Source organism: Serinus canaria, chromosome Z (genome assembly GCF_022539315.1).
Source record: "Serinus canaria isolate serCan28SL12 chromosome Z, serCan2020, whole genome shotgun sequence".
NCBI classification, from domain to species: Eukaryota; Metazoa; Chordata; class Aves; order Passeriformes; family Fringillidae; genus Serinus; species Serinus canaria.
This window is the reverse complement of record NC_066343.1, coordinates 67,953,656-67,966,269: the sequence shown is the minus strand read 5'-3', so window position 1 is coordinate 67,966,269 and position 12,614 is coordinate 67,953,656. Positions and strand designations below refer to the sequence as shown.

General features: G+C 44.1%; 2 protein-coding genes and 1 long non-coding RNA gene across 3 annotated transcripts in view; 1 reads left to right on the top strand and 2 right to left on the bottom strand.

Moving 5' to 3' along the window:
* LOC115485074 (uncharacterized) overlaps window positions 1-9,524 on the top strand; it is a 39,925-nt gene extending 30,401 nt beyond the window's left edge. The window contains exon 3 of the long non-coding RNA XR_003945813.2: window positions 6,033-9,524. This is a non-coding gene — a long non-coding RNA (uncharacterized LOC115485074). The remainder of the gene's footprint in view (window positions 1-6,032) is intronic.
* DCAF12 (DDB1 and CUL4 associated factor 12) overlaps window positions 1-11,097 on the bottom strand; it is a 32,452-nt gene extending 21,355 nt beyond the window's left edge. Inside the window, exons 1-2 of the mRNA XM_009095377.4 lie at window positions 10,817-11,097; window positions 9,718-9,972 (exon numbers count right to left, since the gene is read on the bottom strand). Of these exons, the coding sequence (XP_009093625.1) occupies window positions 9,718-9,972; window positions 10,817-10,897 (336 nt within the window). The 5' untranslated portion in view covers window positions 10,898-11,097. The remainder of the gene's footprint in view (window positions 1-9,717; window positions 9,973-10,816) is intronic.
* The window catches only part of UBAP2 (ubiquitin associated protein 2), a 418,367-nt gene that overhangs the window by 137,492 nt on the left and 268,261 nt on the right, over window positions 1-12,614 (bottom strand). The gene's annotated exons all lie outside the window — the stretch shown is intronic.

Here is a 12,614-nt window from a genome sequence, read left to right as displayed (position 1 = left end):
AATATTGTTTTTCAATTTCTATGTACCACAGTGAGGGAAAAAACCCACCTCAGAAGAGCCATTAAGCCCCATGGAGCTTAGCACGATTCTCCTGCCTCCCAGGTAACACACTTACCACAAAGTTTTGGCTTTGGCAGACTGACAGTTTATGCAACTGGAATTTATTTTCTGGCGATAAACAGAGACTAGTAACTAAATACAGTACTGCCTGTGAGAACATCTGAAAGAAAGATATTTAGCTATATACCTTATCCCACAAAAAGACAAGAAATTAGAGCAATATGTCACTGACACATTGTCAGAAAACTCTGTTATAAAGCCTTACAACTCTTTTAACAGACATTATGCCCAGCCTTATGTCAGTTCAGACATATACAACCATGAGGTTACAGTTTAAAACAGAACAAAGGTTTACATTGCCTGCCAAAGTGCACTTTCATTTGGGAGGCTCATGCGCTGGGTCATTTCACAGATGGTGCTCAGAGGGCAGCTGCACTGACAGTCAAATAGGTCTAACAGAGGAGACAAAGCCCTGTAAGGGAACATGAGTGAAGCAAGGAAACTGAGGATCTGAAACTGACTTACCACTAAGTGGTCTAGAATTCATAGCCCAAGATTATAATTAAATTCTACACCATATTTAGTCTATTACTTCTATAACCAAGAATGTTGTCTCAAAACCTATGGAAGTGAACCAAAGATGATAACAGTAACAATAAAAACCGTCAACACAAATTTGAAAAATACAGACCTCAAGGAAATTGTTCTGAAATCCTTTGTCATGCATTTCTAGAAAACCAGAAGAAAACCTAGAGGTTCTTAAAGAGAAGTTATACATACAAGCTGCTTTTGGTGAACTCTTACAGAGTGTAGATCTGTTCTTTAATAAAAGCATAGGAAAAATAACATTAATTTAGCAGCATATCTATGACGATATATTGAGCTAGCAGAATATTAAACAACCTATCAAAACCTGATAAAGTATGGTATGTTACACACATTCCACAGAAAAGATGAAATCCACATTGCTATTTGTGTGTTGTGTCTAGAATTACGTAGCATCTTCACCCTGCAACTGATTATAGCCAGCAGTCTTGCACAAACAGATGATTCCTACAGAGACTGCATTTTCATGTTTACTTTTTTATTTCGCACACACGTGTGGTGTATGGCAACGGCTGAGGTGCAGCTGACTAGGCGGGAGGCACTCCTCACTCTTCCCAAGCCTTACAAAGCCTTCACTGCTGGAGACAGCTGGTAAGAACACAATGCACATAGCAGGCCTTCTGTCCTAACCACCTGAAAATTAACACTGAAGAATCAGGATCAGTCATTTCCTCTCCTCTCACCCTCCCTTGTCCTCCCCATGTGAGTGCATATCCCCCTTCACCCCCAATATTTCTTTCCAGCAGAAATGCCCTATTCTCTCTCTGATCCTCCTTCAACTACTGAAAAAACCACAAAACCCTTAACAAAATTAACAGCTTAGGAGTCAGGATTAAAGCTTGCAGGTGTCAGCTGCAGGTCCTAATGTTGTACTAATTAGAAAAACACATCCACACCTAAGGATGTTCATGGCCTCAGAAGAATTGTGCTTCAGCTGTAACAGACACACTTGGAAGTGCAAGTTAACTGGTAGGAGGACTGAAATTAAAACCCCTTTGCATTCTCTACTCTGACACCCTCATCATACACCTGTGTTGGTTAATAAAAACTTACTCTAATGCAAAATACCTTTACCCAAACACTAAAGTAATCAGACTAAAAAGATAAAGAACTTTAACTTTGCACATATAAGGGACTGGCTATGTTGTGGATGTAAAGGTCAGAGCAGTAACTTCTCCACTTGCTTGGTCAGGAATTTGGCCACTGAGTAGTTTCAAAACAACCATCACCTCCCTTCAGTAAAACAAGCAACCACTGCTTGCACACAGAGATTCTTACACCACCTGGGGCATAACAGGAAGCAAAAGCTCACACGTGAAAGCCACACCTCTGGCTGCCCAGAAATCATCCCTATAAATCTAACACACAGAAGCCAAGATAAGCCACAGTCGACAGACACATTTAAAGTCAAAAAGAGAGAAATGTTAAGAAACAAGAGAAGAACTCAGCTTAAAGTGCAGAAGATTTTAATACCATTTCAGGAGTTTTAAAGACACCAGAGCAAATAAAAACAAAATATTTTCAACTGTTGAAATAAGTACATCTGCCAACAACTTCAAAGCAGTGTAGACATTAAAAGTCTTGACGAAGTCCTGATAACAGAAAATTACTGTATGGTTCAGTTATCTCAAACAGAAATAAGAATTTTTTCCCAGCGACTCATAATATAAAAACTAAAACCCAGCCCACAATGTTTTCACTGGACATAAAAAAAACTCCACCAGTCTCCAAACACTGAATTGCATGTATTTGTCTCTTGATTTTAAGCTTTTCACAAAATTTGGTTCTTCCTTCTAATAAAACATGCATGTCAGTCTTTACTATGCCAAACAACTTAACATCCAGAATTTACCAAATCTGCATTGCTTCGGCCATCTGGCAGAAGTGCAAGGACCACACTTCATCTGTGAGAAACACAGCTGACTCAGCTGCCATGCTCTATATGCCAGACAATTGTGTTCTAACAAGGAAACAGACTGGATGACACAGAAGAGAGAAATCCATTTCCCCTCTTTTTTTTTAAAAGCAGTTTAGATGTACAGCTTGCAACAGTGATCTCACTCAAGGATCAAGGCAGACAAGCATGGTTAGGTACTACAGCCATGAAACTTCATGACCTTTGCACATTTGCAGAGACTGATAGCTACACACTTACTTTTATTTTGGCCTGCAGAAGTGATGAGAAGTCATTTTGGCAAATGGCTTCCCTGCAATTACTACATGGCTGTCCTCCTGGCTGTCCAACCTTATGATCAAGTTAATCAAGAAACTACCTCACTTCACTGATGAGGGAAGTTCATTAATCAACTTGCCAAAAGTAAAGACTGCAGCAAGGAACAGAGTATCCAAAGATCAGAGTATGAACTGCAAAACCCACCATACTCTTATATGCAATACTGAGAGTAGAATGGTTAACCATGTTTTTTCATTTTTTGGCCTGCCTTTAAGGACACAATAATTTAAGGGGAAGAAACCCAGAAAGCTAATGATCCAATACAGATAAATTCCTTTCCTATGTATCCTCAACTGAAAGCACTCACTTTAAACAGAAAGATTAAAAAAGGGGTCTAGGAATGCCATTTCAAGGCAGCACAGACTCATGTCTTCAGCTGCTCCCCCTGCACAAAAACAGCAGATGAACAGTTCCAAATCCTACCCTATATTTTAGTTGGTTGTAAAATCAATCAAAACAAAAATAAAGGGTGCCATCCTGTTTTTATTACACAAGCGGGATGGATAGAGATCTAAAAGGCACAAATAACATGCATGAAAGATACTGCTCGTTCTTCATGCAAGAGCTCATGCTCTGTGCACCAGCTCTTCACACAGTGCTCTCAGAAATCATGGGCACATTCTTGTCATTCATAGTAATTTTTGAAAGAAACCCAACATAAGTATTCTGCCCTGCTAAAAACAGTCACTAAGAGAGACTCAATCACGTTCCAGTTTCACAACTGGCTTAAGCCAATCTTTTGAGAATCTACGTGCCTCCTCCTCACCATCTACTTAAACAGTCTCATCAGCCTTGTGACAGTAACTAGTGCTCAGGTAGCTGCAAGGTCAATTGTATCTGCCTTGGTGAAACTAACCCTACAAGAAAACCTGTCTGCACAGAAAGCAGCAAGCTGATCCAGATGACTCCATAGCCACATGCACTAGCCTAGCTCCATAGCTAGTGCTAGCCAAAATGAGCAGGTGGGAACATTCACTTCTGCAACAGCATGACTCCAGACTAACTAAGGCTGGTCACAAAAAGATCTCACCACAGCCAAGTTGGAAAACTATTACTTGTCCTCCTTCAAATATGCTTTTTGCTAACAAAACAACAAAAGAAGACAATGCTTATTGTGCTATTACATCAATTCTATTTCTGGTCCCACCTGAGTAGCAGTGACTGATTTTTCCAAGTTCTCAGCCTTGACTTTTACTCAGATCATAAATATCTTTCTTTTCTGTTCATAAAACACTTGGCATCAGGTTCTTTTTTCTGTAGCAATACAGATTTGCTAATATATACTAAGCCCCAAAGAAACATGGACACTTTAAACTATCAAACTGGTATCGTATGTCTGCTTTCTGCTAAAGATCAAAATAAAGCAGCATAGAATGGTTTGGGTTGCAAGTAGCCCTTAAAGGTTGTCTTATCCAAGTGCTCAGCAGTGAGCAGGGACATCAGCTAGACCAGGTTACTCAGAACTCTGTCCAACCTGTCCGTGAATGCTTCCATGGATTGAGCACTCAGCAGCTGTGTGGGCAACCCGTGCTGGTGTGTCACTACCCTGACGGTAAAACTTAAGAATCTTCCTTGTATCTAGTGTGATTCTTTTAACTGAAAACCCTTACCTCTTCTCCAGTCACAACAAGCCCTGTTCAATTCATCTGTCCCCATATTTTTTATAAGTTCCCTTTGAGTACTGGAAGGACATGATAAGGCCTTCTCAGAGCCTCCTCTCTGACAGGCTGAATAACTAAAACTCTCTCAGCCTTTCTTATAGAAGAGGTGCTCCATCCTTCTGATCATCTTGTGGCCTCCTCTCTGGGCTGACTCCAGCCAAGTCCCTGTCCTTCCCATGCTGGGAGCCCAGCTCTGGATGCAGTGCTCCAGGTGGGTCTCAGCAGAGCAGAGCAGAGGGGCAGAATCCCCTCCCTGCCCTGCTGCCCACAGGGCTCTGGATGCAGCCCAGGACACATTTGACTCTCTGGGCTGTGAGTGCCATGGCAGGGCATGTGCAGCCTCTCACCCACAGCACCCCAAGTCCTTCTGGGCAGGGCTGCTCTGGGGCTGCTCATGCCCAGCCTGTGCTGGTACCAGGGGATGTCCCAGCCCAGGTGCAGCACCAGCACTTGGCCTTGAACTTTATGATGTTCTCATGGACCCACTCCTCAAGCTTGTCTCCATGGCATCCCATCCTTCAGGTGTATCAAAGCACCCCTCAGCTTGGTGCTGTCATCAAACTTGCTGAGAGTGCACTTGATCCCTCTTCTATGCCATTAATGAAGATATTAAAGAACACTGGTCCCAGTATGGATCTGTGAAGGACTCCACCCGTCCAACCAACTCTCAGGATGTGTTATCCAACCAATGCCTCACCACCCAACAGTCCATCCATCAAATCCAGCTCCCTCCAATTTAGACAGAAGAAAGTTGTGGGGGACCTTTCAAAGGCTTTACAAAAGTCCAGGTAAATTACATCTGTAACCCTTTCCTTGTCCACTCCTGTCATCACTGCATCACAGAAGACCTCTGGTGTGTCAGGCAGGACTTACCCTTGGTGAAGCCATGCTGGTTGCCTCAATTCACCTCCCTGTCCTCCATGTGCCTTAGCAGAGTTTCTAGGAGGAAACCAGATCCCATGATCTTCCCAGGCACAGAGGGGAGGCTGACAGGCCAGTAGTTCCTGGAGTCCTTCTTTCTACCATCTCTTCAGATATACAATGGCTTCCCTTTTCTAGCCACTTCATCTACCTGATATGACTTTTCAAACATCATAGGGAATGGCAAGTACACCAGCTATGCTAACATGCACTAATCTTAGCACCAAACTTACACACAGGGCCTGCAGTAGAGGCAACTCAAGTGTGTAATGGCCTAGCACATCCTTCTTGGAAGGGTCCCAAGTGAAACAATCCACAGTATAAAGAAACTACCTGAGAAGTGAGGAGAGGTAAAAGCAGCCAGCAAGTTGGTTGACTTTGAATTCACATTTCCTGAGACAAGACCCTGAAATGAGGCACTCCACCTTTCTGTGAAACTCTGAAGCACTACCAGCTAATAGCCACAGACTCTGATGTTACTGCACTTGTGCGGTGCCAAAATCACATTTATAATTTTTTATTTGCATTTGGCCCTCTGTGTTTAATTTCAGGTCTGGGAGACAGTTAACACATACTGACAGATGGCAAAGGATGGAGAAGCAACAGACGTTTTCTGCTAAAGGGCCTGCCTACAACTCACACCATACCTGGAACAGAAACTACCAGACAGAGACAAGTATCACATGCAGTTGATAGAAAATACTATTGAGTCAAGAAACCAACACCACGCTATTTGGTCACAAGCCACTGAAAGACATGTGAATGGAGACATCAACTACAGGCATCAAAGGTTTATTTACACTGAGTTTCAGTCACTGTTCACTGGACTTTGAGTAGAGCTACAAACTGGAGGAGACTCTCATTTCCTACATGTGATCAGAAATGAGCTCTCACCTCCTCACATATGCAAAGCCAGAAGACACATTAACTTGCAAAGCAAGGGGAAATAATTTTCCTCATAAACAGTTCACATTCACAGACAGAGGAGGAACTTCCCATTGTAGTCTCACCACAATCCTAGGACGACAAGACCAGGCTGTAATTGTATGAGATGCACAGAATAGACATAGGATCTCTTGAAACAAGTTCAAAGTCTGTAATAGGAAATGAGAGCTGGGCAGCCAAGGCAACACAGCAATCTGCTGAAGAGAGAAAAGGTTTCAGCCAGCATTCAGAAACCAACCCAAGCATGCCTTGGAAAAGCTGCCTCAGAAATCAGGACAGAGCATTCAGAAAGGAAGTTTTTAAACACAAATACATCTACAGGGCTTGCCTGGAAAAAGAAAAAAGAAAACAAACTAGATTCCAAGCAAATATATTCTCAAGCAACTGGAAATGAATTAGCTTCTTGAATTTAGGGAATGATTTACAGCTCTTATAGTTTTTCATCTTTAACTTTGCAATTAGCGAAAGGATTATATCTTGAACATGTACATGTAATTAACAGAGAAAAGAAGCTGAAAAATTATTACAGAAACTACTTTTTAGATGCTACTTTTATTCTTTATAATTTCCTGAAATAGTAGAGAGGGGGAAAAAAAACAACAATCAAAACACAGGAATCTTGTGTTCTATGTTTTTGTCTGCCATAAGCTTGTCTCATGAGTTTCTCTATGAAGCCTGAACAGAAGACTGTAGATTACAGACCATATCTTCTTCTGAGACAGTTTCTTTTATATATTTTCACAGCATCAGTTTTTGGTAATTTAGATACCTATCAGAACAGACTCTAAATGTCTGCACCCCTCCAAAGTTCCCTGCTCATCCATTTGAATTACAAATTCAAAACATTAAGGAGCCCATTGCATGCAAGGTCTAGGAAATTCTTGCAAACAGGAATCCTGGCTCTGCAAAGACCAGGTGAAAAGTCTGGGCAATTTCATTTGAAATTTTAGATGCTTGAATGCTTGCAATAGTTCCCATATTTTTAAATCAACCAGAAAAAGCACACACCTTTACAGAACACAAATATCTGAAATATTTGATTTACAGACACTCAACTATGAGCGCCATGGTCCACTGGAGAAGAATAAAGTTATTTCACTTCCTAGAATAGTTTTAAAGATAAAAAGTTACTCCATATAATTGAACAAATTATAATCTTCACCAAAAAAAGACTAATTGACAAAAAAAAAAATCCATATTTTCTTCAGTATTTTTATAGTAACTAGTACTGCCAAGTGATTAAACCCAAACTTCCTCCTCTATGACAAGAGTGTACTTTAGTTTTGTCATTAAGAACACTGAATCCTCCTGGCACTGCACAGTGAAGGGTAATTTATAAATTAAATGCTAAAAGCACTCAGTGCCACAGTCAAGCCCTGATTAAAATAACTGCTATAGTTTATATTTTACTCTTGCATTAACTTTAATTAAGTGCAACTCCAATGCAACAAACGTCACTGAAGTCAACCAAGGTGTTTTTGATTTACTCCCAACTTGAATACCACAACTTCAGCATATGAGAATCAGCAAAGGCATTTTTCTTTAATAGGTCACTCATTCAGGAGATGAGAGAGAAAAATCTCATAATTAGAGTGTAGAGTTTAACGCTTTACTTGTTCAAATGTGAGCACAAAGCAAACAAGGCACAGCTATTACAGCAGTCATAATTCATGTATGATCTTTCACAATGCTTCACGGACTTCTTTTCCAATCACTCTATTTTGCTCAATGACAGAGAAGGTCTGTCTCTAACATTAAGTCTGGCTGTGGACAAACACCCTTGATTGCACCACATGCAAAGGGAGCAACAATACTCCTGAATCTCTCTTCAGCTTCACAATTGTTTGGTTCCAAACAATCTTCTGCAAGGTTGTGTTACCAACCCACTTGCCCATTTATCTTCACTGCAGATGCGCCCGAGCAACAAAAGTTACAGAACACAGCAAAAACGTGGCAACTCTATAAAACACAGTTATCTCGCTAGAGTAAGCAAGATTTTTGGGAAATTGTGTTTCAGCAGGAGTTTGTCTCCCGTAAGCAGCTCTACAACCACAACCAGTGCTGGCTGCTGACTGGCTGAAGAGATGAACGTATGTGGAGAAAGTAGGCAGAGAGATTCTATTTTGAGCTTATTGCTGTTAAAAGACTGCTGTGTTTATACATTTTGGCCCTGCTCCTTAAGAGCTGCTGCATAAAAGCCTCCCCCTGTGCAACTGTGAATAATAACAGAACATCTCATAATGTTTCATCAGAAATGGAAAATAGCAGCCCACTGACTCTTGCTGGTCAGACCACTAAGCATGGCTTCAGCACAGAAAGATCTTGAGGCAAAGAAGCAACTGCAGCAACCGATACTCTCTGAGATTTAAGAGCTGCTACATCTATGCATTCATTCCTTGTAACCCTCAATTCCCTTCTGTGGCACCAACTAACCTGCAATTTAGGATTTTGCACTAATTCAATCAACTCCTTGCATAAAATTGCAACCTCAGCCAATGAACTCTTGGGCTACTACCTCTGATGGTGAATATTACCCATGAAATATAATCTCCTCCATTTACTAATCCCACAGGACACCATTTTAATATTCTCCTGAAAGGTTTCAAAGCATGACTTCCAGAACCTGAAGAGCTCTCAGTTTTTGTAAGCATGTAAAGAATAAAACAGAGAAGCTATTCAAACACTGGAAAGAGTTTTAGAGTGAAGAATTATGAAGTCAACAAGCAACAATGAAGATCTAAAGTCCTTTTTTATTTTTTTTTTTAAGCTCAGAACATTTCTGGCTGCTCTGACAAATACTGCAGTTTAACCCCAGTTTTAGAACAACTTTTAAAAGCCATCAGCACAGAACCGTATGTAAAACCAAACTCTGTAAGATTGAGTGTAACAGAAAAAAGGAACCTTAGCAGTAAGTTTGGCCAAGCACTGACTGCAACCGTTGGAGACGCTAATATCTGTCCATTAGCTTCTCATCTGCAGGACAAAAGGAAAGATCCAATCCCACTGTTGCTCTTCAGCCCGCGACCAGGTGTAAATCGCTCTGTAACATCTCACTGATGCTTCCAGAGGTGCCTCGCTGGGGCTTACAGTGCCACATACTGAGATGAGAATAGATCATCCTTAAGCATTGCTTTCATTGAAAGTTAATTGGGCGCGATTTTGACCCTACTCCTAATTCCTAATGTTTTCACTGGTCATCCACACACTTTGATTATGGTAAAATCATTTGAGGGTAAAGGTGGAATAATTACCAGAGGAAAGGGAAACAAAACAGCGAGCAGTGGCACTCACCGTGTTGCATTTTGTCCCGCACACCACTTGTCGGTGGTTTAGCCACTGGGAGGCAAACACTTTGTTGAGTGTTCCGAGATGAAATTCCCTCTCCTTCAGAAGGCTAGGGAGCTGCTGGGCTGCGTATCCATGCAACAAGCGGTGGTAGCTGGACTCATTCTGCATCCGGACCTCTCTCCCTTTCACGTAGTACACTAGAGATCTTTTCACCGGCGGGAGCCTTTTCCTTTTGTGAACAGAATGATCCCACCCGTACTGTGGATAATAAAGTTAGACACTGGATAAAGCAACTAAAACAAACTTTAAGACACCACCCTTTCAAATTCAACGATATTCCCGGCAAACCCCTGAAGCCTTTGGAACACCGCGCACGGAAATTAACTCGGTAATGCTGATAGAGCCTTTAGCAGCGTGAAATTAAACACAAATATCTGCTAAAGGAGTAACAAGGCGACAATATAACGACAGTCGGTGGAGGATCGGCACCGTTGGTACGCCAAATGCTCACGGGAAGAAGTGGAGCGCTTGGAACAGGAGAGGAGCAGCGCGCACAGCCCTCCCCCTCAGCTTGGCAGGCGTAGGGGTGACACCCAGGTGACCCCCCGATACCGACCGCGGCGCTCGGCCTCCTCCGGCCGGGCCAGAGCCATCCAGCCATCATCGCTACGCGGCACCGACCGAACAACGGCCGAGCCCAACGGGGCACCGCGAGCCCCGGGGCGCGGGCACAAAGGGGGGGGGGCTGACCCTGGGACCAGGGGTGCCCTCCTCCCCGGTGACCCTGGCACTTGGGGGCTCCTCCTCCCCCGATCCTGGCACTTAGGGGTTGCCCCTCTTGGGGTGACACCAGGACCGGGGCTGTCCCTCCCCAGGTGACACCGAGACCGGGGCCTCCTAATCCCTGGCTACCACCGGGACCGTGGCTGCCCCTCCCCAGGAGCCCCAACCCCCCAGGACACTTTCCTTCCCCATCCCTCGGTCAGGGTCACCCACTTCCTCCCGGGGACCGGCACGTCCGCCGCGCCCCGGGAACCAGCGTTTCTCTCCCTTCCCATCACCGGGAACAAGCGCTTCTCCCTACCCCCACCTCACCCCTTACCTGCTCCCCATGAAGTCCCCCGGTCCCCGCGGCGGCAGACGCCGCCGCTTTCCGCTTCCTGCTAACTGTTTTCCGGGCCATAGTAGAAGGATGAGGAGGATGTGGACGAGGAGCGGCCCCACATGGAGCGGGACGGGGCGGTTCGGGGCATATGGAGCGGGACCGGGCCCGGGCTCTGTCCCTCAGGCCCCGCCGGCCGCGCCTCACGGCATTTTACAACACCACGGGGTTTCGGTTTTTTTTCTCTTTTTACGACAGTCGAGTCGCAGCTTTGCGGCGGCGGTTCCGCCCCGCCCGGGTACTCTGTTGGCTAGCAACCGGAGAGAAAGCTGACCACGCCTCCTCTGCAGTTGCCATGGCAGCGGAGCAAGCGTGGTGAGGGTGTCACGCCCTCTAGCGACGAGGCGGGCTCAGTACAAGGTGGGGGTTCGGGAACCCCTCCCAGGAAACGGAGATTTTCCCAAACTCTTCGTGTTTGATCAGACTGTCAGCGCCCCAGGAAAACCGAGACACTTGTGCCTGTCCAGTCTGTCAGGGTCCCACTATGGGGACAGAATCAGAGAATCAGTTAGGTCGGAAAAGACCTTTAAGCTCACCCAGTCCAACCTGTGAGTGAACACAGCCCTGTCAATCAGACCATGGCATTGGATGCCATGTCCAGTCTTTCCCTGAAGATCTCCAGAACGGTGACTCCTTCACCTCCCTAAGCAGCTCATTCCCAAAGTCTAAACACCAATTCTGTGAAGAAATTCTTCCTAATGTCCAACTCTTCAGTGAATAGTGAATAGTCCACTGGATCAGAAGGTGGTTCAGCTGACTTTTTCAGGGTCACATGGAAACACAAAAACCCCTTTGAGGGTTTCTACATCTTTAGCTGGTCTCTTGGCACCCCAGGAAAGATCCAGGAATGCACACCAAAAGCATTAGAGAGAATTAGAGAGACCCTCTCCCAGGTCTGCACACTCAGGTATTTTACACACTGTTAGTGCTCTTGAAGGACTCACAACTTGAAGGACAGTCTACAGGACAATAATCTTTTATTAACGTAATAGAAAACTGTGACAGGTTAAGGTGCAAAGATTGCATGTGATAAGATCTGGCTGCAAAAACATATTCAGAGCAATTGGGATAAACAATCACCATCATAGAGTACAGTTCTGACAGGTTCAGCCTGATCCGTCAGTCAATCCCAGAAGCTACAGTGGAGCCTTCTCTAACCGGTCTACATTTTTAACTTACTTTTATACTGTTTTTGCACTAGTTACTCTATTTTTAATAGAGTCACTCTAGTCATGTCTAGAGTAACTATAGTAACATCTAGTCATGTCCAGTGCGGGGTGGTTGTACCTTGGAGGTGAGTAATGTCAGTGTCACACCTGAGGTAGCCTCTGAGATGGAGGTGGGCATTTGTGACCTTGTCACAGCAGCTCCTTCAGCAGCAAGGCATCCCATTTTCCTCCTTGTTTTTCAGCTGCTATACAGTTTATCTGCACCTCTGTTGAAATCCTCTAGCCAAGATTTCAACAAAGCCTGGCCCTGCTGTCTCCAGTCCGCTCCACCTCCCTTCAGTCCCCTTTAGCACGGATTGTGTGTGGGAAGGTGGGCATGCTGACCACATCCCACTCAGGGAGTCGTAACTGCGCTTCACCCTCTGTTTTCTGTACTGTTAAAACTTCTGCTGGAATGTGAATGTAACTCCCCAGTTTTCTCTAATTTTACCCCCAGTCATTGTCCTGTTGCGATGTATTTGCAAGGGTTAGGCCATGGTGTACACCATCCAGCCAGCCTGCTTCTAAGT